Raw genomic sequence first — 27634 nt, 5'->3', positions numbered from 1 at the left:
GGTAGAGAAGGGTAATAATGAGGACGGTGATAGTTGTAGGGAGGAATGTGGGGGGTTGCAGACAATAATAATTAAATGATGTGTAAACATTTTACGTGTGTGTGTGTGTGTGTGTGTGTGTGTGTGTGTGTGTGTGTGTGTGTGTGTGTGTGTGTGTGTGTGTGTGTGTGTGTGTTTACTTAGCTGTGATTGTGGAGATTGTAATTGTCCTTTAAGTCGGGCAGGTTTCTAACCTTCTGAGATCTGTCATCTATATTTGTATCTGAGTGTGGAGTCTGCCTCCAACACTTTCCCTAGTTCGCTTCATTACATTACTACGTTCACATTAAATGAATTATTTATATTACTCTCGTGGCCCATTTGTTACTTAGTTTATACCTCTGCTCTTATTCGTGTCCTTCCCACTTTAAATAGAGTACCGGTGTGTGAACAAGTGTGCGTGTGTGTGTCACGAGGGAGTGAAGGAGGAAGGTCAAGACAAATACAACTCACCTTAACAGACAGACGTTGTATTGCCTCTGAATACCCCTCCCCCCCATACTGCCAGCCCAGAGCCCCTCCTCCATCATACCAAGGTCCTGGTACTGACAGTGACTCTCGCCACCCCAGTAGTCAACCAAGCACTATAACAAAGCAGCAATACCTGGTGCGTGGTGGGGGGTGAGCCTGGGCCGGACACAAGAGGGGGAAACTGGTGCTCTCCTCCCTGTCCGTCGACACTCTGTCCCGGGTCGGAAACTTGGGGCCTGATGCTCCCACCGCTCTGTCCATACCAACACCCTCATTCAACAAGTGTGCAAAGTACCGTTAAAATTTGATTCACATGCACGTTCGACCTTTATATTACGTAGGCCCCTAACATAAAATATTACTAGGATGTTGGGACAGGGTCTCGTTTGAGGGGATAATAATATCCGTTTGTGGGTTCTGCACTGGTTAAGACTCCCGGCCATTGAAATAAAACAAATGAAAACTGTGTTTTCCACTCCCTGTTAAACTGCAAGTTTCACATCAGACATTTGTACTGTAGCAACTAAGTCAACTCCAGTAAGGGAGGTGAGTAAGCCATTCTCACTTCCCAACTTGGCCAAAGCGAGCCAAGCGAGCCTGGCTTTTGCCGTGAAGAAAACAAATTCACACGCAGCTAAAGAACAAAAATAGGTGACATATCACCCAATGAGGCCAAACTTACCTAAACATGGGTACGGGGTGCGCCTGAGCCTGACACGGGAGAGAAAAGCTGGTGCCTGCACCCTTCACCTTGGACCTGGAGACATCCTCTCCGGGAAACTTGGGGGCTGACAGACCTACCGGCTCTGGACGAGCAATCCGCACGTTATCAAGGTGAGGTTTGCGGGACACCCACGACATGAGAAACAAGGAGCCATGTAGCGGGCGTGAAGCACCACCATCGTCTGTTCACTTCAACTGATTAATACATTCCTACGCGTTACTTACTATTTACATAGCACAAAGGGTCGCGTACTCCTGCAACACCTTCAACATTTAACAAATGGATCTATTTTGTATTTACAAGTATTTTGGAAACGAGTTAGAAGAGTAATTGCTTCGCAAAGTGACCCAGTTACCTGAAGGCTGGGACTGGGAAGCCCTGAGCCTGGCAGAAGAGGGAGAAGCTGGAGCCTTGAGCCTTGAGTTTGCCTCTGGTGAAGTCCTCGCTGGCCAGCCTAGGGGCAGTGTGCCCTACAGGGTCTAGCCCACAAGTACACAATTAACTCCCAATTAGAAATGTAATAACATTACGAATAATAATAATATTTACTTACAAGAAGGTACAACGGACATGTGAGATTACGTCAAGATTGGTATTTTTACATTCTTGCAAAGCCACTAACACGCATAGCGTTTAGGGCAGAATTTTAAATTATATTCATCGTATTCTTTTCAAAATAAAAAATATAAAACAAAAATGCATCGTTACCCAGCGTCTGAATGTTGGGATGCAAGTCGGGTCCTGCGTAAACAACTCTACCTACTGTCACACTCACATGAATCTATACTCCCTATCATTACGTACAGTGAAACCCGCAACGACACCCCCTACCGTCACCTACAAACACGCTACGACACCCCCTACCGTCACCTACAAACACGCTACGACAACCCCTACCGTCACCTACAAACACGCTACGACACCCCCTACCGTCACCTACAAACACGCTACGACAACCCCTACCGTCACCTACAAACACGCTACGACACCCCCTACCGTCACCTACAAACACGCTACGACAACCCCTACCGTCACCTACAAACACGCTACGACACCCCCTACCGTCACCTACAAACACGCTACGACACCCCCTACCGTCACCTACAAACACGCTACGACACCCCCTACCGTCACCTACAAACACGCTACGACACCCCCTACCGTCACCTACAAACCCACAACGACACCCCCTACCGTCACCTACAAACACGCTACGATACCCCCTACCGTCACCTACAAACACGCTACGACACCCCCTACCGTCACCTACAAACCCGCAACGACACCCCCTACCGTCACCTACAAACCCGCAACGACACCCCCTACCGTCACCTACAAACCCGCAACGACACCCCCTACCGTCACCTACAAACCCGCAACGACACCCCTACCATCACCTACCGTCAAACACGCCCATACCGTCTCCAAGTTCAAACACACACTGTAACCTCATCTTTATACACTCAATAAAACAAATCAAAACAGAACTCCAAGGGGGGAAAACTCAAGTGATTCTTGACCTTCATATAATTGAATACTTACAAAAAATTACCAGCGCCCTCTAACTAATAATAACGCTAAGGGTAGCTTATGACAGCTTGACATGCCAGGCGACATGTACAGCGCATGACAGTTCCCAAGACGACGCACGATACTCACCTACAAAGCGCATGCCAGTGCTTCTTCAGACTGGTGTCAGTTTTCCTTAAGACGTACAACAGTTTTCATCATGATGATCAACATTCACATGTATAACTTCTCAAGTTCATGCGTCCTGTTCTCAGATGATTACATCAAACAATCCTTTCCGTTCTTCTCACACTTGGGAGATTCTGTTTTATTATACTGACTATAAACAGAGTCAGTTTATAGTAAACTGACTCTGTAGCGGCTCTAAGTCAGCTGGATCAACTGGCTCCTATAATTAGGACCCCGCGCTAGGGTAAGCTACTCAAGTTTTGTTAAGTCAAACTGCCTCATAACAGAACCAAACCTTGTAAAGTCTTGTCATAAACCAACACAAACTTGCGAACTAATCTTTTATGTTGTTGAGTTCCCTAAGACAGAACACAGATATGAGACAAAACATTCAGAACAGGATATTTGTTTTTTTTGTGAGTTCGCTCATGAATGTCGCAGAAAAGATAACTATTTAGAAATCCTAAAAAGATAATTTGTTCCTAATACTGTTGTTCACTTACATGTTAATTTGCACCATTCCTTTCCCCCCGTCCCATCCCAAATCCTTATCCTGACCCCTTCCAAGTACTATATAGTCGTAATGGCTTGGCGCTTTCTCCTCATAGTTCCATTCCATTCCATTACATGTTAATTTAAAAACAAAAATCAATTCATAGTTTAGTAACACATTTCACTTAAAAGAATAAAACTTGGCTGTGAACCAGGGGGCTTCGTCAGAATTGTTCCCAATTGGGCCCCCTGAACCTTCCTAGGCCCCTGACTATAAGGATATGTTAGGGGCTACAGCGAGCAGCAGGAGGCTGCCTACCTGCAGCGAGCAGCGCCAGCAGCAGCAGGTTGCGGCCTACCTGAAGCTGGGAGTTGGGTACCCTTGGGCGTCGCAGAAGACAGAGAAGCCGGTGCCAGCTTCTACCAAGGTGGTGCGCGACACGTCCTTACTAGGCAACCTGGGCGCCGAGTGACCCACGGGTACTGGGGCAAAGGTATGGAATGGAAAACCTACGTGGTAATATGTCTGCTAATATACATCTAATGTGGTGCTTAAATTTGCAAGACAACAAGTGGTGGTGAACAAGGTGCTTTTATCCCACTGGTGGATCTCACCATTATGGCAAGACATTCTTTAACTAAACTGTATAGAAATTCGACATTAGCAACTTCGCAAATCATGAAAGTCAACGTGCCAACGACAACGCTCTTGTGAACCAGGTCGACCACACCCGCTTATGAACCAGGTCGTATCGACGACTACTCCCACTTATCAACCTCAACAAAATACAGTACCATTATTAAGACAGTCTCGCTCACATGCAATAACACTAAGCCTGTGAATCAAGAGGCACTTAGTGGGTTCTGGCAGTGGCATTGGGTGCCGGAGGGTCACTATGGGTGCCGGAGGGTCACACCATCCCTCAAGCAAGAACATTCCCTTCATCTTCCTAGCTCCCTTTAGCAGTAGGACGCCACGACTGACTACCATAAGAACACAGGAGTATTTACCTGAAGGCTGGCGTCGGGTGTGCTTGGGCCTGACACATGAGTGGGAAGTCAGAGCCAGCCCGGCGTGCCTGCGTCCGCGACAGGTCTATGTTTGGGAACCTGGGCCCAGACAGTCCTACGGGTTCTGGGGGAACCACGCAACACATTCATCCCATAAGTTACCTCAATGTACACTAACTACAACTGTGAGGAACAAGAAGCCTTCCTTAAGCACAAACAACATATGGTCATTGAAAATAATATATATTTTTTTAAATCCTCAACCTTGCTCAAATATATTTTGTGTTCAGAGTTTAGTCAAACAAGTGATGGCCAGAGAAGATAAGCTCACATTATCTATGCCGCCCCATGTATGTCACGTTATACAGCCGATTATGCTAAACGCCTTGTACATAATTAATATCAGGATCCACTGTGAGCTGGACCAATAATCATTAACCGTTTATTTCTGGCTGCACAGACGGGTCATCAAGAGTTAACCCTGGCTAATGTCCGCCTTTATGAAGTTATGAAGCTGCCTGCACCGTCCGTCCGTTTCCCCGCTGCCTTCTGTGACCAGGAATGGTACCTACTGTGAGTTTAATGTTATCCTTGAGAGCAAATTAGTAGCAATACCTGAAGTGTGGAGGTGGGTGCGCCTGGGCCTGGCAGGGAAGGGTGAGGGTGGTGGCCGCCTGCAGGGACTGGCTGCGGGAAGTGTCAGTGAAGGGAAACTTGGGTCTCGACAGTCCCACCGGCTCTGTCAAGTCCACAAATGTGAGTCAACACTACACCACCTCCATCACGCACAGCCGAATGTCGGTAGCCGTTACATCACCTGCACGCCTCTTTCGTGCCACACAACTGCACCTCTCTTACCCGTACGCTTCAGGAACGGTGACAACGATGCCTCGTACGCGTTGATATTGTCTGTTTTTTTTTAGATTCAGCTACATGGAACAAAACTTCCATGTAGCACGGGCTATAGTGAGCCTGTAACCCGTACTCGAATAGAACGCTCAGTATATCAATTTCAAATGTAATTATCCCCCGTCTGGAGACCCTTACGAGTTTCCCCTGGTTGTTATGAAGAAGTTAACCTACTTGAAAGTTTTGCAAATGATTCAACATGTGCATGGATCACCCTTGCCTTTGAAGACCATGTTATCGTAGTACCATGGGAGGGCACGGACCACCAGTACAAGAGTGTGATGGGGGGGGTGTGGGAGTGGGGGGGGCCTGCGCAGAGTGGACGCAGGAATTATCAGGGGAAAGTGCCAGCACTTGGATGGGGGGTCAGGATAAGGATTTCGGATGGGACGGGGGAAAAGGAATGGTGCCCAACCACTTGGACGGTCGGGGATTGAACGCTGACCTGCATGAAGCAAGACCGTCGCCCTACCGTCCAGCTCAAGTGGTTGAGCAGGACAGGGAGTGGGGCGGAGTGGATAGTGCTGTATTACCTTAAACAGGTGACGGGGAGGTATTACCTGAAGGAGGGCACTGGATGACCCTGGGCCTGGCAGAAGAGAGGGAAGGAGGTTCCTGCTCGGCGTCCGTGTGTGCGTGAGAGCTCCGACTCGGCCAGCTTGGGCCCGGCCAGCCCCACGGGAGCTGGAGGGAGGAGGAGGAAGGTCGCCACTCAACCTAGTGTTCATCTCGGCCATCCCCCACGCTACCTCCCACTATGCCACCACGGATCACTAAATCTCTCATTACTTATAACAATAGATAAGGAAAGATACCATTAAACTAATGAAAAAGAAAGCTTTGTAACAGTGGATAATAATGTACTCACCTAGTTGTACTTGCGGGGGTTGAGCTTTGGCTCTTTGGTCCCGTGTGTGTGTATTTACCTAGTTGTATGCACCTAGTTGTGCTTGCGGGGGTTGAGCTCTGCTCTTTCGGCCCGCCTCTCAACTGTCAATCAACTGTTACTAACTGATCCCCCCCTCTACACACACACACACACACACACACCCAGGAAGCAGCTCTGTAACAGCTGTCTAACTCCCAGGTACCTATTTACTGCTAGGTAACTGGGGCATCAGGGTGAAAGAAACTTTGCCCATTTGTTTCTGCCTGGTTCAGGAATCAAATCCGGGTTACAGAATTACGAGTCCTGCGCGCTGTCCACTCAGCTACCAGACCCCTGTGTGTGTGTGTGTGTGTGTGTGTGTGTGTGTGTGTGTGTGTGTTTACTAGTTGTGTTTTTACGGGGGTTGAGCTTTGCTCTTTCGGCCCGCCTCTCAACTGTCAATCAACTGTTTACTAACTTTTTTTTTCCCCACACCACACACACACACCAGGAAGCAGCGCGTGTGTGTGTGTGTGTGTGTGTGTGTGTGTATTTATTCACTTGGACCTCGCCTATCTAACCGTCGATTGTCTAAACTCTATGAACTAACCTAATTTTCTCTTATCATATCTACTACATTATTTTTATATCTCTCTGTCTCTCGCACACACACACACACACACGATGCGCCTCACAACAGCTGTCTAACTCCCAATTACCTATTTGTTGCGAGGGAACAGAGACATCAGGTGAAATAAATTGCCCATTTGTTTCTGCCTCGGCCGGGAATCAAACTCGGACCTTTCGAATTACGACTATCAAGCGCTGTCGACTCGGCCGCGAGGACCTATGTGCGTGCTTGTTTCACAGATAAAGCTAAATGTCTAGCTTACGTGACCCCGTCTACCTGTTTCCTGGCCTCGTGTAGTGTGGTGGCTCGAGAGAAAATGATGTAACGGGGCTAAAGTTCGTGAAAAGTTTATTACAGTACCATTTAATCCAGTACAAGTTTCACCAATACCAGTCCATGGGTCGTACCTTGACCACTTCACTGACACAACCTGGTGACCGGTAGTCCATTTTATTACAATTTTTGTTTCGTTTTTATATATTCAGTTACGCTTTTATATATTCTGTAGCAAGAAGATTGGATAAAAAAATGTACAGATCCATTTTTCATGACTCCGGTCATCCAGTTCTATTGACACTTATCACATACAACGTTATGATACTGGACTGTGAGCTCGGCTTGTCTGGCCGAGCCTGGCCTCAGGCCGGGCTTGGGGATTAGAGGAACTCCCAGAACCCTCTCCAGGTATGCTCCAGGCAAGGTTGTCGGGAACGCTTTAGTGCTGACTTACATTTGTTAACAAACTCTGTATTGGCTGGAGTAACAGGGAGAGTGGCAGTATATCAACTTTACCCTGTTTAATACCTCGCCCACACTCCCGCAACAGGTTGGCGAAAGGTGAACACTTTCTGCGATACATCAATTGCTGACAGTATTACACATACACAAGAGGATCAGCCAGCAGGTGGACCAGCCAACAGGTGGACTAGTCAAAAGCAAACCGATCAGCAGGTGGACAAGACAACAGCGGACTGGTTGGTAGGTGGACCGGACAAAACTGGACCGGCAAGTGGAGTAGACAAAAGATGGCCGGCCAGGAGGTGGACCAGCAAATTCATGTAGGCCAATCATCTGGTAAAGCAAGCTGCAGGAACCACAGTGAAGCAGGAAGCGATGGAACAACCAGCAGGGCCGACAGCCCTACATTCTCAAAGTTCAAAGTTCTCAAACAAGAGGCGAGGTTCCCTACCTGGATTGGGGCACAGGATGGGCCTGGGCGGGGCAGAAGAGTGCCAGGTCCCGAGCCACGCCCACCACGGCACGAGTGAGGTCGTCCAACGGTGTCTTAGGCGCCGACAAGCCAACGGGATCTGTGGTACCCCAACACCCACTTCACTATAGCCAGCTTAACACCGTAAGTAACATCGTCAACATCTCTCGTCAGACACCAAGGTGGGGCCACGGGAAACCCGACGGACCACCACCACCACAGTGGCGCCAGGGTCAACATGTCTTCTGCCCCGACGCTGGTTGGGACAGATGTACCCCGCTTGCCATTGGTCATATTTTACATTAGTTTGTTTACCGGTCACACGAGACGTGAAACTCTGGTACCTAAATGTTTTAAGAGACAATTATATTAAATTATTTATAAAACCAGAAGGCTGTTAAAAATGTGCCAAGTATCCCACTAAAAAGTATCCGAGAGATAGCTTTAAGCATAAAAGTTATCCACAATAATGTGGGTAACAATATTTCATTTACTTGTATCATCGGATACTGGAACTCGGGTCTCAAAGATACCAGACCGTGGTCCTACCAACCATGCCACGGATGCCCACAAATATCTCTAGACCTAAAGGGCTCAAGGCCTCACAACCTGCCCTCTGAATGTCAAGGGTTTTACTGTGACGCTGTTAAAGATGGAACTAAACGAATATCTACAAACTGTACCTGATCAGCCTAGATCTGGCCCCCCTACATCAAAATAAAAGATGCGAGCATCAACAGCCTAGCTGGTCAAGCCCCTCAACTAGAAAACTCTTGATTGATTAATAGACATTAAGCCACCCAAGAGGTGGCACGGGCATGAATTGCCCGTAAAGAAACCTCTTGGAACGGTCTTTAATTTAAAGTCAAACTATATGATAGGTTAGGCGTCTTCTCCTGCCCTCTTATCCTCTACTTCTTTCCAACCATTCCTCCTCCTCCTCTCTGCCCATCTAACCTCCACAATACCCCTTCCCCCCTTTCCCTCCGCCTCTATCCCCACCCTTACGTCTCGTAGCCAGGAATAGTGCACCAAGTCCTGCAACATTTCAAAAAACAAAAGTCTGATGCCATGTCCTGAAGATTTCTTTACCTGATGTTTATACCGAGGCCCATGACCTGCAATGTTTGAACTGGGGTTTTTTTTCCACGGGCTTGGCAGGGGGGCGGATGGGAGGCGGAAAACTGGAAATGATATATGTGGCAAGAGGAAGAGAGGGAAAATGGATTTTAGTGGTCCGTTCATTATAGGTTTGTGCGTGTTGGTGTTACTGTTATGAGAGTTTGGTGTTGGGTTAACTGGTTCATTACCTGTTGATTAACTATGGGAGATTTCGAGAGTTCTTCTGCTCCCGGAGCCTAGCCAATGGCTAGCTTTCCCTTGTTGAAAACAAACAGCTTCACAGTCCATAGTCAGAAGCCTCACACGCCTTCACAGCGAGGTTGATCCGGAAACTCCAGCAGAAACCACTTTTTAATAGCTGCCACGGGTCTTCCAACGAGGTATCTCGCATTTACTGGCACAGGATTGAAGCGTCGTGGTACTCTAATGTTTACACCGTGTTCTCAAATTTGCATACTGCAATGTAATATTACACACACTAGGATATCCCAATAGCTTGATATATCTTGGCTGAAATCCTTGGAGCAGGACGGGGACTGCATCAGCGTCGTGGGTGACCCCGATGTAATACTGCCGAGAGGTTGGAAAACTGACTATCCAGTGGAGCGGAAGGTCGCCCATGCTACGGTAATGAAAGCTAATGAAGGCCTCGCTATCTTTGGTGGCCAATGTTCAGAGGATTTTTTCCTGAGAATTAAGCTGAAGCGTCGCACTATAGTATTCTTTCTACAGTTTCTCAATAATTTTTTTTTATTAAAATAAAGATTAAATTGGGGGAGGGCACTCAGAATTTGTCTTTTGAAGATAGAATTGTGGATGTACCTTTTGACAATGTGGTTCCTTGAGCCACATTGCGCAAGTGATTCCTTGCGCATGCGCATGTGATCCCTTACAACATGTTCCTTTGCGCAGAACCTTGTGGTTCTGCGCAAAGGTTTCTGAATTTTGCAATCACTGGAGGACATGGTGATTTTCAACCTGTATTTTGTCGAGGTGATGAAATGAAGATGTCTGTTCGAGAGCATGATGCACGACGTGAATAACAGGTCTTCTGCCATTCATTTTGTTGTGTAGTTTTTCGTGAACTCAAGCTGAACAGACGTACCAAGCTGCAATTGGTCACCCCTTCTCTCACCCAGACAAAACACCGTCTTGTCCCACGAAACTTCCCGCTAATTCCAGAGACGCCGCGCAGACGCTGAGCGCATGGACGCCGCGGCATGATGCGTTATGAGGCTTATATGCCTGTGGTCTAGTACTTCAATATTAACGAATGTCATCTAAGCGAGGCAAACTCGTGTATAATTTATGTTCATTATCTGAACTCCCAAATCAAATCAATCTTACATTTAGCTTCGGGAATTATTTATAGTAAACCTAAGTTATTAGCTATTAATTGTACTCCAGTGGCACCTAGCACCAAAGTTATGGCAAGGGGCAGGATGCATGATAAGCCGGCTCACCACTCGCCGAACTTTACCATGGTAAGGACGTGTAGAATTATTATCATTATTAACATAGTTTCACCGAACGTTGAAGCATTCAGTTTACCTCCAGCCCTCGTAGCTGCTGGCCAATGAACCCTTCCTTCCATATAATTTAGAGCATTCTAGTCATTTCGTATCCCAGTATTATGTTGGTAATATTATGACAATATTATGGTAATGTATATATACCGTCTCATATATATGAGACGGTATATATATATATATATATACCGTCTCCGTTTTCTATTGGGTATGTATAACAACCTATAATGATAACCTTTTCTCTTTTGTAGTACAACCTACAGTGCTACTTTGGTGATGATTCTACACGTTCTTTCCCATCAGTCCCATCCCAAATCCTTATCCTGCTCCCTTCCAAGTGCTATATAGTCGTAATAGCTTGGCGCTTTCCCCCTAATCCTTCCCTTCCCCTTTCCCATCAGACTGTTAGTGCAAGTTTCTCGTGTTCCCTCCCTAGCTTATTACTGAATGAGACCCCACACCTGACTCCATCGGTTTGAAACATTTGGTTCCGGTAACAATGCTGTCTTATGCCAAGGAACATACTTTTGATTACAATTTACAATTTTGTTTTGGGTATCCTCGGCTATTGTGTGTGTGTGTGTGTGTGTGTGTGTGTGTGTGTGTGCTTGCTTATGCATGCGAGTAAATCGTACATAGCCGGAAGGATTTCATCTCTTGAGCACATGAGAGACCCAAGACTCCAGCACCGTGTTCCCCCCGCGGGAGTGTAACACAGTTGACAATGGTCACATCCTCAATAATTATTCCATGTAAATGCCAATGAAGGACCACCGCGTGGCTCCAGGAGACTCCGTGGCTCCAGGAGACTCCGTGGCTCCAGGAGACTCCGTGGCTCCAGGAGACTCCGTGGCTCCAGGAGACTCCGTGGCTCCAGGAGACTCCGTGGCTCCAGGAGACTCCGTGGCTCCAGGAGACTCCGTGGCTCCAGGTACACGGAGCACCACCCGACTGATATTGTCACGGACAACAAGTAAACAGTGTTGGAGTAGTACCGGATCAACTTATATAACGTTGGCCCATCGTTGTTTCAACGTTAGTCAACTGTCTTCTGCCGTCGAAGGTGTAAATGAGCATCATTTATGTCGTTGTCAATGCCCGACACCACATGACAGCTGTTCAACGTTTTGCTTAGTTTTATTTCAATTTATAAAAAGAGTAACAAATAAAGATAAATGCTAAAGATAATAATGTTCCTAAGTGAAAGCAACTGATGATGACGCCATCACTCCCACCACGCTTTTTCCTCCACACAGATGATGAGAAACAAACAGTAATTTCCTCTCAGGGTCCTTCTCTTCCCTCTTCCTCCTCCTCCTCCTTCTGAAGCCTCCCTTCCCCTCTCCACCGTGGTCCGTCAGTCGTTCAGTTGCTCTCTTCACATCCTCTCTTCTTCATTTAAATAACATTAACACTAAGCTTAGCTTCCAACAGCCCGTAAACACGCCTCCACACTAAGGAATGTACAAAATAAAATATATCTTTTTGTAAGGTCTCCTAAATGTCTGAAAACTTTTAACTTTCTGATACAACTGGCAAACCGGTTCTATAATGACCCAAGTCTCAACAAGGGCAAAGTTGCCCACTTGTAATGCAAGAGTCGGGATGACGCCGCTACCAGTCTGCACACGATCTGGTGTCCCTATCACGCACTCAAATAATTTAGTGTATCTCCCTCATTTGGCTACACATGTGCGAACCAATTAGGTGTCTAAGAGATGAGGAAGGTTACACGAGGCTCCGGAAACAGAGCCTCACCGTCAGTGGCTGGTTTACCTGAACTCGGGGACGGGATGACCTTGGGAGTGGCAGAAGAGGGCGAAGCTGGTGCCGCGCGCCTGGGCCGTCCTGATCAGGTCCTGGCTGGGCACCCTGGGCTGCGAGAATCCCACTGGCTCTGTTTGGCAGTCACAACACCTAGAGTTACCGGCTCTTATCATCATTTAATAGTCGCATTACTGACATACTAAGTATCCAGGAGCGGCGGTCACTGGCAGTAGCTTAAGAGTGGCAGTTACTAGGCTAACCAGCCCTCAGTAGCGACAGTTAGCCTGCTGGGATAACTAGCCCCCAGGAGCAGCAGTTACCGTTAGCCATGGTATCCAACTCTCCGTCATCGGGATGCCTAGTAATGTTCTAAGATCCCCAGTAGTCAGGAGCCTCTCCCTAGTGTGTATTCACCTAGTTGTGCTTGCCGGGGTTGAGCTCTGCTCCTTCGGCCCGCCTCTCAACTGTCAATCAACTGTTACTAACCACTAACAATTCCCCCCCCCCTCCCACACACACACCCCAGGAAGCAGCCCGTGACAGCTGACTAACTCCCAGGTACCTATTTACTGCTAGGTAACAGGGGCATTCAGGGTGAAAGAAACTTTGCCCATTTGTTTCTGCCGGGTGCGGGAATCGAACCCGCGCCACAGAATTACGAGTCCTGCGCTCTATCCACCAGGCTACCAGTCCCCTGTGGTCTCATATTTTGTCCGTTGTGTGTGTGTGTGTGTGTGCGTGTGTGCGTGTGTGCGTGTGTGTGTGTGTGTGCGTGTGTGCGTGTGCGCGTGTGTGTGTGTGTGTGTGTGTGTGTGTGTGTGTGTACCTCTGCCGCCGCTGGCTTTAGTTATGACCTTCCAGTCTATTAAATGGAGGGCTGGAGTATGTTGACGATTCTCATTTCCACAGTCCAGCAAGCTAATGACCTCCAAGGGCGCGTTACCTCTAGGTGACCTGCCCTGCTTTACTTTCGTCTGCCGGCACCAGACTTGTGTGCTCAGCTGTACACTGTACCTGGGCCTTACAAATGTACCTCGTAATGCACTGTTTTTTTTACTGCTATTTTGTCATTCCCATTTGATTATCATTGCTATTTCCATAATATTTGTACAAATTCTGTAATTTAATTGTATACACTGATTCTGTACTATATATGACTAATTATGAATCGGCCCGTTATCTCGACCAGTCACAAAAATTATGTTCTAAATTGCCCGAACCTAACCTAACCTAACTGATGGATCCACGCATAGAAAACGGGCCTATTTGCAAGCCGTTGTGATTTACGATGCCTCATATTTTGTCCATTGGAAATTTTGATGTCAAAATGCTATTTATTATTGAAGAGGACGGCTTGTATGAATAACAACATTTTCTATTGCAACAAGCAGGCGCCATCGTGGCACTCATGAGGACATCACTAGACGTTCTCGGTGCCTCCTTCACTCCAGTAAAGAGTATACGAGTGCACATGTGTATCACTGATGTACTAGTGTACCAGCGTACCTGACTACCAGAGCAACTGTGTGTACCTGGGTGTTGCTTAGGCCACTGCAACCAACAGTCTAGATCAAATCATCACAATTCAAGCCTGGCCCCAGGCCGGGAGTCGAACAACTCCCAGAACTCCCTGCAGGTATCCTCCAGGTATACTCGAGGTGTGCCAGTGTACCTGTATGAGGGCGGAGGGTGGCTCTGGGCGAGGCAGAAGAGCGAGACGCCGGTGCCGGAGTGCCTGGTGGAGCCCACGACGTCCTCACTCACGAACTTGGGTCCTGACAGACCCACGGGCTCTGGTGGAGCCCAAAACCCCGGTCAGTGGGACACGCCGCTACCCATGAGGGACGGGGAGGCTACCCATGAGGGACGGGGAGGCTACCCATGAGGGACGGGGAGGCTACCCCATGAGGGACGGGGAGGCTACCCCATGAGGGACGGGGAGGCTACCCCATGAGGGACGGGGAGGCTACCCCATGAGGGACGGGGGAGGCAGAAGGCTACCCTTGAGGGAGGTGAGAGGAAGAGCACGAGACAGGAAAGGGGTAATTATGACATACCGGGAATAACACTATTGACGACATATCACTTAAGAGGTAGACAGTCAAACAAGGAGTCTGAAAGACTGGAGTAGGCCTACTGAGCCATAAGAGGCCGGTCTTGTTTACACTCGCCCATTTTCGAAAGCAAATGTCTCTAAACAATGCTTAACAATATTGAAAAAAAATTATTTCTCAATTTTAATCCATTGTTACGAGTTCTGACAATTTGGCCTTTTCAAACACCCTGTATATAAAGATACCTGCTTGATACCTGATTGATGGGGTTCTGAGAGCTCTTCTACTCCCCAAGTCCGGCCCGAGGCCAGGCTTGACTTGTGAGAGTATGGTCCACTAGGCAGTTGATTGGAGCGGCCCGCAGATATCCCCTTTGTTATTGTCCCATCCTTTGTATACTTCATAGTACCCCGGCACCAGCCTGGCATCAGCCTGGCCCCATGCCAGACATTGGAAGTAGAGAACTCCCTCTCCCTCCAGGTCCCCTTCATACTACGCATCTCTTAATGAAAGAGTGTACTTTCAATGATCTTAACATGTGCAACTAAGAGTTATTCTCCATCCCATTATTTCATTCACGCACGAGTATTGGAAGATGTTTTCGTAACCTACCCAAAGTAGCTAGTGTAGGCCAGTGTAGGCTAGTAGACTAGACTAGCATCGCATGTTTTTCCCCGATTCCATGTATGATGAACCATCCTGCGAGATGGGGACATTAGATGAACTCATTGCTAACTCTTGATCAATACCCTGAAATCTCTAATATACAATAGGTAATAAGGAAGCCCCACACATATACCTAAGCCTGTTAATATAAACACAAAAGAAAGTTATCCACATCCGAGGCTGCCTCGCCAGAGAAGGCGCCCCAAGGACACCAACTCCTGGAGCCATCCAAGCACCAGGTGCACTGCACTAGTACTGACACGACGGTAGCGCCGTCAAGCAATAACAGCAAGCAAGCAAGCAATAACAGCAAGGCTTTAGCTTACACACGACCAAAACTACCTCGCCAAGCTCTTTCGTAAACTGCGTGATCGGCGGGTCCGTTGTGGCCATGCTGCCTCGTAGGCGTAAAAGGCTACAGCCTGATTGAATGGGGAAGCCAGCTGTCAGGGCGAGGGAAGGAAAGAGAAATACAATGAGAGAGAGAGAGAGAGAGAGAGAGAGAGAGAGAGAGAGAGAGAGAGAGAGAGAGAGAGAGAGAGAGAGAGTGAGCTATGTGTGCTTGTACCTGAAGGCTGGGGCGGGGAAGCCCTGAGCCTGGCACACCAGAGCCAAGTCTGCCACCGTTGCCACGCTCACCGTGTCGATCTTGTCCCCGGAAGGTAGCCTTGGCGCCGAGCTCCCGACTGGGTCTGCTGGCCCGACACCCACGAGGGAAGAGGTAGAAGAGGTGGTGAGAAATAAGAGTGGGTAGAGAAAAGGGAGAGCAGGAGGTGTAATTTAGCAGGTAGTGAAGGGATGGGGAGAAGAGAAGGACGTTATTTGTGTTTGGAAGTGAAGTGCTGCAAGCATTGCAAGAGGATGAGAGCTGGAAGGGAAAGAATGAAAGGGATCGTGGGAAGGAAAGAGTAAGGGAGGGTGGAGGTGGGAAGGGGAGGGTGCGAGCAGAGCGGCAAGGGGGGGGAACTCATCTATAATACACAGGTACACTACACAACTCTCACTGTGCTCCAGGCAACCAGTGTTAGGGTAGGGGTTCCGCGCGCCATATTTACTTTAAACCAACTAAAACCTATATTCCTTCGTTTCAATTGTTAAAATAAGCCATTAAGAGACAAAAATAACACCAGGAGCACCAACATCAATCATAAAATAAAAAATGGGAGACTGTAGAGTAATGGACGTACCCAAAACGTGGAGGTGGGTGGCTCTGAGCTTCACAAAAGAGAGGTACAGAGGAGCCTTCCTCCTGCTGCACTATTACTCCCCTCTCCCTGCTGGGGAGGCGGGGCGTGCTGCTGCCCACGGGGTCTGCGCCACACGTGTCCGCCAAAGAAAGGTACGAGAGGTCAGTTCACCTTGCCTCTTCGCTCCTGTGCCACTCCCACAAGTATTGAACTGACCCGTAAATTTAATGTTGTGACCGTGGTATTTTCTTTGTCCGCGAGCGTGCGAGTGTTCTGCCACACTATGGAATAACCAGCTGTTACACAGTCACTCCCTTGCTGCCTCTACTACGATCCGTCAGTTTAACCAGTTATTGTTACTGATTTCCCTGGGTGAACCACGCAATAGTTGACGTTTATCTGTAAACTCTGAATTTCGCCAGTATCGTGGTTGAGGTGTACGAGTGCCGAGATGTATAGTTATCGCGGTTTATAGTTGTTAAGGTGTATAGGAATGTGTGTACGTGTTGCAGGGGGGGGGGGTGTAACGAAGTGTGTGTGTTACGCTGTGTGGTGTTGTGATCTAACTAAGGTGTCGATGTTTAAGTGTAGAGGAAGGAGTTTAGAGCTTAGGAGGGGAGGGGCTGGCAGTAAAGACAAGTGCAGGGACATTGTCCAGAGCTGGGTGTTGTGATGTAGTAGTGTGGGATGTCCAAGATAGTGTAGTGGTGTAGGAGTGTGGGGGCCCAGGACAGGGTGTAGGAGTGTGGGTGCCCAGGACAGGGTGTAAGAGTGTGGGGGCACAGAACAGTATGCTACTCAGAGCCAGATTTAGACGGGTGAAAATATGAGAAGCTCTGGGCAAATTGTAGATGGGTCAGAAATAGGGTGCGAAAAGACAGATAAGGATATATTCAAGGCAGTATGATGCGATAGTCAAATACGTAGGGGTGGGCATGATGAGTACGGATGGTGGGTACTCACCTGGCTTCGGGAGGTGGGTTGGCCTGCGCTTGGCAGAAGAGTGAGAAGGAAGCCCCGGCCCTCTGTGTCAACATGGAGCCCGTCTCCTTGGAGGGCAGCTGGGGCCCCGCCAGACCTATTGGCTCTGTCCACAACACCCTTATTAACCCCAATGTTCATTTCGTTTCAATACACTTAACGGTGTAGAACATAATACAATTTAGAATCGCTCAAGGACTACACAAGATAATAGCAATGATTGTGTGTGTTGTCCGACTAGCCTTGCTAGCCAAGAACCTAACTGGATAAACAACTCTAAACCCTTATGTGTTAGTGGCGGGCGAGACAGAGAGGAGCCTGAACGTGCATCTCATTACCTAGAAGTGACTAATTTTCCTGATGACAAAAAAAAAAAAACAGAATGTGGCTCATCAATCACAACAATACCACGAATACCAACTATTACCTTAACTACAAGCGTCCACCCTCTCCCCCAGTTGTTCAACATTACCAAAACTATCCACTGCCATCATAACTGACCACAACTTTCATGAGTATTTGTAAGTTAAATTTCCCAAGTAAACACACGTCTCCCACAGTACTTAACATGAGGGATCCCACACGAAGTTACCTGGTTGATGGGGTTCTGGGAGTTCTTCTACTCCCCAAGCCCGGCCCGAGGCCAGGCTTGACTTGTGAGAGTTTGGTCCACTAGGCTGTTGCTTGGAGCGGCCCGCAGGCCCACATACCCACCACAGCCCGGTTGGTCCGGCACTCCTTGGAGGAATAAATCTAGTTTCCTCTTGAAGATGTCCACGGTTGTTCCGGCAATATTTTTTATGCTTGCTGGGAGGACGTTGAACAACCGCGGACCTCTGATGTTTATACAGTGTTCTCTGATTGTATCTATGGCACCTCTGCTCTTCACTGGTTCTATTCTGCATTTTCTTCCATATCGTTCACTCCAATACGTTGTCCCGTGAATTTAGGTGGAATGTAGTCGCCAATAAGGAGCCTGGAGGCGTGGGAAGGCAACATGCTGGTGCTGGGAAGGGGGAGCAAGGCAACAAGCTGTTATACAGCGCCCAGCCTCAACTTTCCTCCCTGCCAGCTAAGTTAAGATATTAGGAGTGATGTCAGTACCTGGTGGAGGGCGGGGGGGACGCCTGCGCCTCGCACAGCAGAGTGGTGGAGGACGCAGCTTCTACCACGAAGTTCTGAGCCTTGTTTCTGGTGGGGAGCCGCGGGCCTGTTAGCGCCACCGCCTCTGCAAGTACCACCGTTACAACTCGCCTGCCCTCCCTCCCTCCACACCCCTTCCTTATTTACATTGTCCAAATGTTTATTAATCAGTCAGCTCCCCCCCCCCCAACCATTTATACAATCCCTCCTCATCCAAACTGCAGTCGTCATCAAAAACAAATTCACCCGTTTTCCGCGCTGTGTATTAAAAAACGGATTTGTTTTAAATATGAACAAATATTATTATAAATATTATCTTTGTTTAAAGTTGCGTCTGGATTAGGCTACGTCAGATATTTAGGTGAAACAGTTAGAGGTGCACTTCGAACAACCCGTTCTCAGGCCAGGCTCGTTAAAGCCCCCCCCCCCCCCCCCCCCCCAATGATGCATTCATCAACTTTAACGTATTGTGTATTAAAAATACGTATATTCTCCTTTATATATTATTATTATTATATAGTAAAGTTCTATTTATAGTTAGGCGTAGGTTACGTCAGGTTGGGTATTAAGGTTTTGTTGGCGATTATTTGTATTTGGTCCTCAGACCAAGTCCATTCCATCCAGCGGTCGACCCCAAAGACGCAGTCATCAATTTTAACATGCTGTTCAATAAAAATTGTAATTTTTTCAAATATAAATTAATATTATTATATATTAGCATATTGTACATATTTAGGCACTGGTTAGGTCAGGTGTTTAGGTTCTGTTGAAGATTATTTGTATTTGTAGTACGTGGGTGAACCATTTATAGAGTTGTGATTCGAACAAAATTCGTCAGTGAAGCACTTGTTCCGGATATGTTCGAACTTCAGCAGTTGTGAGTCGTGTGTAAATCGCTTTTCATTCATAAACAGGGGGTTTGGCGGGTGCATGGAATGGACTTTGGCCTTTGTTTATGAGGACGGGCTGGAAAACTCCCACTTGTTTATGTTCAAGCAGTTCTCGAGTAGCGGTTTGCTCACTTTCAATGCTGGAAACGCAACTCTTCACAAATGAATTCCATAATTGCCAACAAATGAACGAGCATAGTCTGAGGATGGGTTGCTTGCTCTCCAGTCCTCACTCACTCACGTTACCTGGCCATGACAGCTTGTCCTCACAAGCAATGGAAAAATTGTCATTAACGCAGCCGTCAACTCAGTGTTTATGAATAAAAAAAATTCCATTTGACACACAACTGATTACGTTCAAACGTTTCTCTAAGAGTGCTTCACTCTCTTCCTGTGTCCGAACCGAACCTCTAAATTGTTCACTCGCATACTCCATATACATATAATTGCCAGCAAAATCATTACACCTAATCTAACCTATCCTAGGCTTAGCTACATACAAAAATATGGAATATTTAATTTTTTATTAATTTAAATTCAAGAAAATATCGTTTTTGGTTACACTGTGCGCTGACATCGACGAACTTGTCTCTGGGGTTTGCCGCACTTGGACGCGCAAAGCCTGGCGAAATGTTACGGTAAGGAACAACTCCAGAGGGTGGAATATCCTCCAGGAAGAGCATCGTGCCCTGTGAGCGTGACCAAGACTGTCACGGCAGCTGGTGCACCTGTGATGTGAACCTCACACATCTGGAGACTTCAGCCCTGGAGAACAAGCGACCCAAACAATGCTCAGGTGGGAGATGCTTGCGTGCACAGGAGAAAAAAAAACACCGTATTCTCCATTCACAAAACAGACAGACAGACAGACACAGACAGTGATGTGGTGAAAGCAGACTCCATACACAGTTTCAAATGTAGATATACACAGTTTCAAATGTAGATATGATAGAGCCCAGTAGGCTGAGGAACCTGTACACCAGTTGATTGACAGTTGAGAGGCAGGACCAAAGAGCCAAAGCTCAACCCCTGCAAGCACAACTAGGTGAGTACACACACAACACAGTGCACTAGCACATTACTACAACTTAACATATTACAACAACACTCGCGCTCCAAAGACATAACGCTTTCACATAACACTCACAACATACGTAGCACACAACCTTCAATCACAACCCACATAACACACTCACACCCCCACAACACAGACCATTCACAACCACATAACACACTCACACCCCCACAACACAGGACCATTCACAACCCACATAACACACTCACACCCCCACAACACAGACCATTCACAACCCACATAACACACTACACCCCCACAACACAGACCATTCACAACCCACATAACACACTCACACCCCCACAACACAGACCATTCACAACCCACATAACACACTCACACCCCCACAACACAGACCATTCACAACCCACATAACACACTCACACCCCACAACACAGACCATTCACAACCTACATAACACACTCACACCCCCACAACACAGACCATTCACAACCCACATAGCACACTCACACCCCCACAACACAGACCATTCACAACCCACATAACACACTCACACCCCCACAACACAGACCATTCACAACCTACATAACACACTCACACCCCCACAACACAGACCATTCACAACCCACATAACACACTCACACCCCCACAACACAGACCATTCACAACCTACATAACACACTCACACCCCCACAACACAGACCATTCACAACCTACATAACACACTCACACCCCCACAACACAGACCATTCACAACCTACATAACACACTCACACCCCCACAACACAGACCATTCACAACCCACATAACACACTCACACCCCACACACAGACCATTCACAACCATACACACCACATAACACACAAACACAGACCATCAACCCACATAACCACAACAAACACACACAACAAGACAACCGCTAAACCCATATAACAAAACACAACAACAACCACAACTAAAAACACACAAAGTCACAACCTCATAAACTATTACAAAACACATAATACACAGCAGTCAAAACACGACAATCACAACCCCACACAACGATCATAATTCACACAACAGTGACACCAGCTGTGGGCCCCCCGAGTACCAGCTGTGTTACTGAGGACCAGCTGTGTTACTGAGGACCAGCTGTGTACTAAGGACCAGCTGTGTTACTGAGGACCAGCTGTGTTACTGAGGACCAGCTGTGTTGCTGCGGACCAGCTGTGTTGCTGAGGACCAGCTGTGTTACTGAGGACCAGCTGTGTTGCTGCGGACCAGCTGTGTTGCTGAGGACCAGCTGTGTTGCTGAGAACCAGCTGTGTTGCTGCGGACCAGCTGTGTTACTAAGGAGCAGCTGTGTCCTGGAGGACAGACACTCCGGACACAAACACAACAATGAAGGAGACAGCAATATGTGTATTGCACTAAATCAATCCGTCCTTCACACTCCATCACAATGTGTGCTCTTGACACCAAATCTCTAATTACTGTAGAGACGTTATATATAATCGTAAAGGAACCCGTCTGACGAGCAAGCCGGGAACTGACACGATGAAGAGCGGTTCACGAGACGTTATGCACGACATTCTTCCTAATGTCTGGGACGAAATAATCTATGGCCTTGATGACCTGCGGGCTACCAATGGGGCTTACGTGAAAGTTTACTAAATTCTGGTTTACTGGTTTGCTGACTGGACTGTGGTAGTTTGCTTCAAATATAAATATCTTGAGTGGTGTTATTAGTTACCGGAAACTGTTTTCCCATAATTTGTAAGATATTTAATTTGTTTAGCCCATATAATGGGGTGAATAAACATTAGACTCCCTGAATATCTGTCTATATTTACTGTGAGGCTGAACTGATCAAATAGGCTATGAAAGCAGTGTGAACAAAATGTAAATTTGTATAGATAATATAAGAACCATATCAATATATACTTAATGAATGAAACGGACTGTTGATAAAATGCGTTACAGGCGAGAAAGATATGTTGGTGAAATATCGCAACACAAGAGGTTCTGTGGTGAAATATCGCAACACAAGAGGTTCTGTTGGTGAAATATCGCTACGAAAGAGGTTCTGTTGGTGAAATATCGCTACACAAGAGGTTCTGTTGGTGAAATATCGCAACACAAGAGGTTCTGTTGGTGAAATATCGCTACACAAGAGGTTCTGTTGGTGAAATATCGCTACACAAGAGGTTCTGTTGGTGAAATATCGCTACGAAAGAGGTTCTGTTGGTGAAATATCGCTACACAAGAGGTTCTGTTGGTGAAATATCGCAACACAAGAGGTTCTGTTGGTGAAATATCGCTACACAAGAGGTTCTGTTGGTGAAATATCGCTACACAAGAGGTTCTGTTGGTGAAATATCGCTACACAAGAGGTTCTGTTGGTGAAATATCGCTACACAAGAGGTTCTGTTGGTGAAATATCGCTACACAAGAGGTTCTGTTGGTGAAATATCGCTACACAAGAGGTTCTGTTGGTGAAATATCGCTACACAAGAGGTTCTGTTGGTGAAATATCGCTACACAAGAGGTTCTGTTGGTGAAATATCGCTACACAAGAGGTTCTGTTGGTAAACAACCTGAACAACAGAGAATCCAGCAACACGTGTTCTCGCTGACATATGGTATTACCATCACGATGTTGGTCACGTATCCACCTCAAGTTGTACCTCCCTCGCCTCACACAGTGCAATAACTTCACAATACACAAGTGAGTCCAGGTGCACCGAGCACCACAAACCATCCTTCAGGACACCGAAGATTGACTACTCTACCAACTACACAATATGTCACCCTGGCGCATCAAGTTGGAGAAAGAAAGGGGCTTATGTCTTTCTGTTGCATCTGTGAATGGCGTCGATGGAGCCACACACACACACAAGCAGGTGTTTGCTGCTATCACAGCCAAGACTCCCTGTAGGGATGGTTATCTTATTGGTAGTTACTTCACGCACCATGTGATCTTGATCAAATAAGATCTTAAGTGGTGTTCATTATGACAAGTGTCACTCTCGCGACGTGAAGACACGACAGCAGCAACATAATGGTCACTGCACCACACTCTGGCCACCTTTTCTCAGCGGCGTGAGCTCCCTACACACACACACACAGCGATGTTCCTGGCATCAACACCTACAACTGCCGCTGTCAACAGTCGCACTTGTTCCCCCACATGAACTGGGAACTCAACGTTTACTGTTAACAATACCAAGCAAATGTTGATTCGGCAGGCACACTGTTGTGTCAAGGCCTCACGCCGCGAGAGAGGTTAGGATCTGTCGCTTGGAGAAGGCGGGGCGGGGTGCTGAAGGCGGGGCGGGGTGCAGGTGGGGCGGGGTGCTGAAGGCGGGGCGGGGTGCAGGTGGGGCGGGGTGCTGAAGGCGGCCCGCGAGGACATGACGTGCCGGGGCCAGGAGGTGGGTGTCGGAGGCGCCAGAGTGACAAACCACAAGTATTACTTACCTTTGCTGCCACCAGACGTCCAGCGAAGAGACTGACCGTCACATCTACTTATAACTGGCTTAGAGAATTAGTCAGTAAAGTGGTAATGGTATGTCTTTAGGTATATTCCCATCCTCCCGCCATCCCTCACTATGCCTGCACCGTGGTGTGTACCTCTCCAACCCTCCTATACCGTGATGTGTACCTCTCCCGTCCTCCTATACCGTGATGTGTACCTCTCCCGTCCTCCTATACCGTGGTGTGTACCTCTCCCGTCCTCCTATACCATGGTGTGTACCTCTCCCTCCCTCCTATACCGCGGTGTGCACCCTCCCGCCCTCCCTCACTACCGTTGTACCGTGTCCTGTAACTCTGACGTTGTTTCTCCTACCCAGTATCATCGGAGCTGTACCGCGGTGCGTACCTCCTCATACCTACTAGTCTTTCGCCTACACCTTTACTGTACACGTATACCGCCGTGTGTACGTGTCGCGTGTGCACCTAGAGACACGCACAAGACTGTGTGTGTACGCGCGACGCTGTGTTCACTCTCTCACAGGCAGAGGCCATTTGCCAATCGGGTTATTCCTAGATAATTACACCAAATTTGATCTGATCAAAGCAATTGACAGTGGCAATGTTAAAGAGCCATAACGAATGAATTTAGTGGATGAGCCAATGAGTTAAGAGAAGTTACTTTAGCGAGTTGAGACACGAGCGAGACGGCAGGGGTACCCTATCCCAACATTCAGGCTCCTTGTTCACCACCAGCGGCATCCCCAGACACACCTCACACCAGCCGACTAATATTACCATGTGTCAATATATTTCATGACAGTTTAGCGTCCAGGCTGTTGTAAAAATGTCTTTCCAAGGATGTCACTGGTTTGTCATATATACACACAATATATGTCAAGAGTTGCAAAATATCTAATTACTTTACTTCAAAATATAATTACTTTACTTCAAAATATAATTACTTTACTTCAAAATATAATTACTTTACTTCAAAATATAATTACTTTACTTCAAAATACTTCACTATTTCAAAATTTAAGTTACTTTTCAAGCAAAACTGTAAACAAATTGATACAGCTATATGCAGTATAATCTGAGGTTACTATATTATGATAATACAGTTTTATATGACTAAAAGAATTGTATTCAACAGGTAATATTACGTTACTTTATTGTATTAATGATAAACATACATGATAAATGAACATGCACAAAATACTTCCTCCCTCCCTTCTCCCCAGCCTAGCCTCCCCTCTCCCCACCCTCCCCTCCCACGAGCCTAACCTCCCCTCTCCCCAACCTCCTTTCCCATCTTCTTACCCTTCTCTCCCATCTTCCCAGCCTTGTATCTCATTTTCCTTACCTCTTCTCCCCTATCCTATACCATCTTCCCACCATCCTATCCCATCTTACCAGCCTTCTCCCTATCTCTCCAGATTCCTGTACCAGCTCCCAGCTTCCTCTACCATCTCTCCACCCATTTATTAACTTTTTTCCCCACATCAGTAACCCTTATCTTTCACCAATACCCCTTAATCATCCTCAGTAACCCTTATCCCTTATAAATATCTCTTATTCCTGGTCAATAATCCTTCTCTCTCCCTACTACCCATTTATTTTCAACTCAACTACTTTCCCTTTTAACCCTGCATTCTAGACTACTCACCACTGACTGTCTATACCGAACAGTCTACCCTCTGTTCCTCGCGCTTTCCTGCTCACCCCCATCTGTCCGTTCCAAAATACTCCCACCCATTATTGTCCGCCCTTGACTGTATACCTCGGACTGCCCTCAAACTGGCCTGCTGAGATCTGTCCTCCTCTCCTTTTCTGCCTACACAATCTTCCTGATGTTCACCGTTGGCTGCCTACATAATAGGTGCTGAAGCTTATACCTGGCTGCCTGTCATGAGCTGCCAACCCACCCTCTGGCTGTCTACCAACGGCTGCCCACCCCCCTGGCTGCCCACTTTGGTTGTGGGATAGGGACCTACCGGAGATGACAAGTCGGCCAGCAGTAGCAGAGAGGCGGGTCTCCTGGGTGAGGCGGTGGACAGTTCGACACTTGTAGCTTTTGAAGCCATCTTCAGAGTTGACGTTTCGGATGTGTAGCTCGCCAGAGGGCAGCACCAGGTACTTGCCGTCTGAGGGTACACACACACACACCAGCGTTATTACAACGTCCTCGCAGCCTGCTGCCGCTCACACCTGCTTGATTCCATCATGGGTCCCACTGGTCTCATGAGGTACCCACGAAAGATCTCAAAGGAGTCCCAGAGGGGTCCTACGAGGGTTCACATGAGTCCCCGTGAGGGTCCCAACAGGTGTTGCGCTCAGCTCTCACGGCTAACACCTCCTCCTGGACTTTTATATTGACCCACGAGTCTCTACACTACCCGTCCTTGTCGCAGCAAAATGTTTTACTGACTTTACAAATACTTTACACTATGTTGATCTGTCAGGTATCGCTGACTCATATAATTGTCTCCTCTATATTATATTTCCTTGGCACATGATTGTACTCTTGTAATGAGACTGTATAAGAATATTATTGTTACATCAAGTAGTGAAGCTTAGCAACAAGTATTCTAAATAGCCCAGAAGACCGGTGATGATCCGCAGCAGCCATGTGATGGCTGGCAGACATCACGATATGTTGTGTCTTCACACATCTTCTTTACCTTGCTTCAGGACCTTAACTTTAACTGTTTCTTAATAGCAAATATCACTACAAATATTCATTTATTTAAAAAATCTCAAGTATACTAGTTATTTTATACAAATGTTACATTCTAGTGTAAAAATCAGCAGCACATAAGTTTAGTTATCTAAGTAAAAGTCCAGGAAGAGAGCTACCCGTGTATATAGCCTCAAGATTAACCTCATCACAGCTTCAGTTTTAACGACACCAGGCAGCGGATGTCTGCACCCTGCACAGCGTCAGCATTGAGTGATCAACCAGGCTGTGTTGCTAGCCATTGCCCCGCCCACTAACTCAAAGTCCCACCCACTTCCTGCTCCTGCTGCTGAGACCTCTCACCACCTCTCCACCCGCCCTCCACGGTCTCTGGCTCCGCCCACATCCGTCCTGGTCTGGTCCCTACCGTGGTAGCAGGAGACGAGAGGTTTTGAGAGGCTTGAAATAGGCGTTTAAAAACCTTTTTTATAATTACATAAACCCCCGCTATGAACCTATCTTATGAAAGTGAAGCTGTGATGGCAACAAATAATATTTTATTTCATTTATTTATGAAAAATAATAGCTGTAAAGCTTGCCATGTTACTGAAGACGTCACACGCAAACACCACCTGACAAGGAACCCGACAAGGAACACTCTAAGCTTCTAAGTTATCATCAACACATTTGAGTTTTCTAATTTGCAAAAACAGTTACTTTGGAAGTGATGACGATGGAGCTCAAAAACTAAATATTTGTTTATAGTGAACGTCAGGTGTGTGGGGCAATGTGTGTGTGTGGCGAGGCGACCTTGACAGCTTTGACCCGCCATCACCACACCACAAACATGGCAACCTTCCTGCTGGAGAGTACGACAGAGGCCACTCAAGATCCTCCACGTGTCTCCAACACAAACTTCCTGCTGGAGGGCACGTAACTCACCCTCCAACACAAACTTCCTGCTGGAGGACACGTAACTCACCCTCCAACACAAACTTCCTGCTGGAGGGCACGTAACTCACCCTCCAACACAAACTTCCTGCTGGAGGGCACGTAACTCACCCCTCCAA

General features: G+C 47.2%; 1 protein-coding gene across 1 annotated transcript in view; it reads right to left on the bottom strand.

The window, feature by feature from the left end:
- The window catches only part of Dscam1 (Down syndrome cell adhesion molecule 1), a 659150-nt gene that overhangs the window by 615743 nt on the left and 15773 nt on the right, over positions 1–27634 (bottom strand). Inside the window, exon 2 of the mRNA XM_069321167.1 lies at positions 25882–26031. Coding sequence (XP_069177268.1) covers positions 25882–26031 — 150 coding nt within the window. The remainder of the gene's footprint in view (positions 1–25881; positions 26032–27634) is intronic.

The sequence above is a fragment of the Procambarus clarkii genome, chromosome 9, assembly GCF_040958095.1.
Source record: "Procambarus clarkii isolate CNS0578487 chromosome 9, FALCON_Pclarkii_2.0, whole genome shotgun sequence".
Taxonomy (NCBI): domain Eukaryota; kingdom Metazoa; phylum Arthropoda; class Malacostraca; order Decapoda; family Cambaridae; genus Procambarus; species Procambarus clarkii.
Note: the sequence above shows the minus strand (reverse complement) of the source record. Positions and strands in the feature narration are given on the sequence as shown.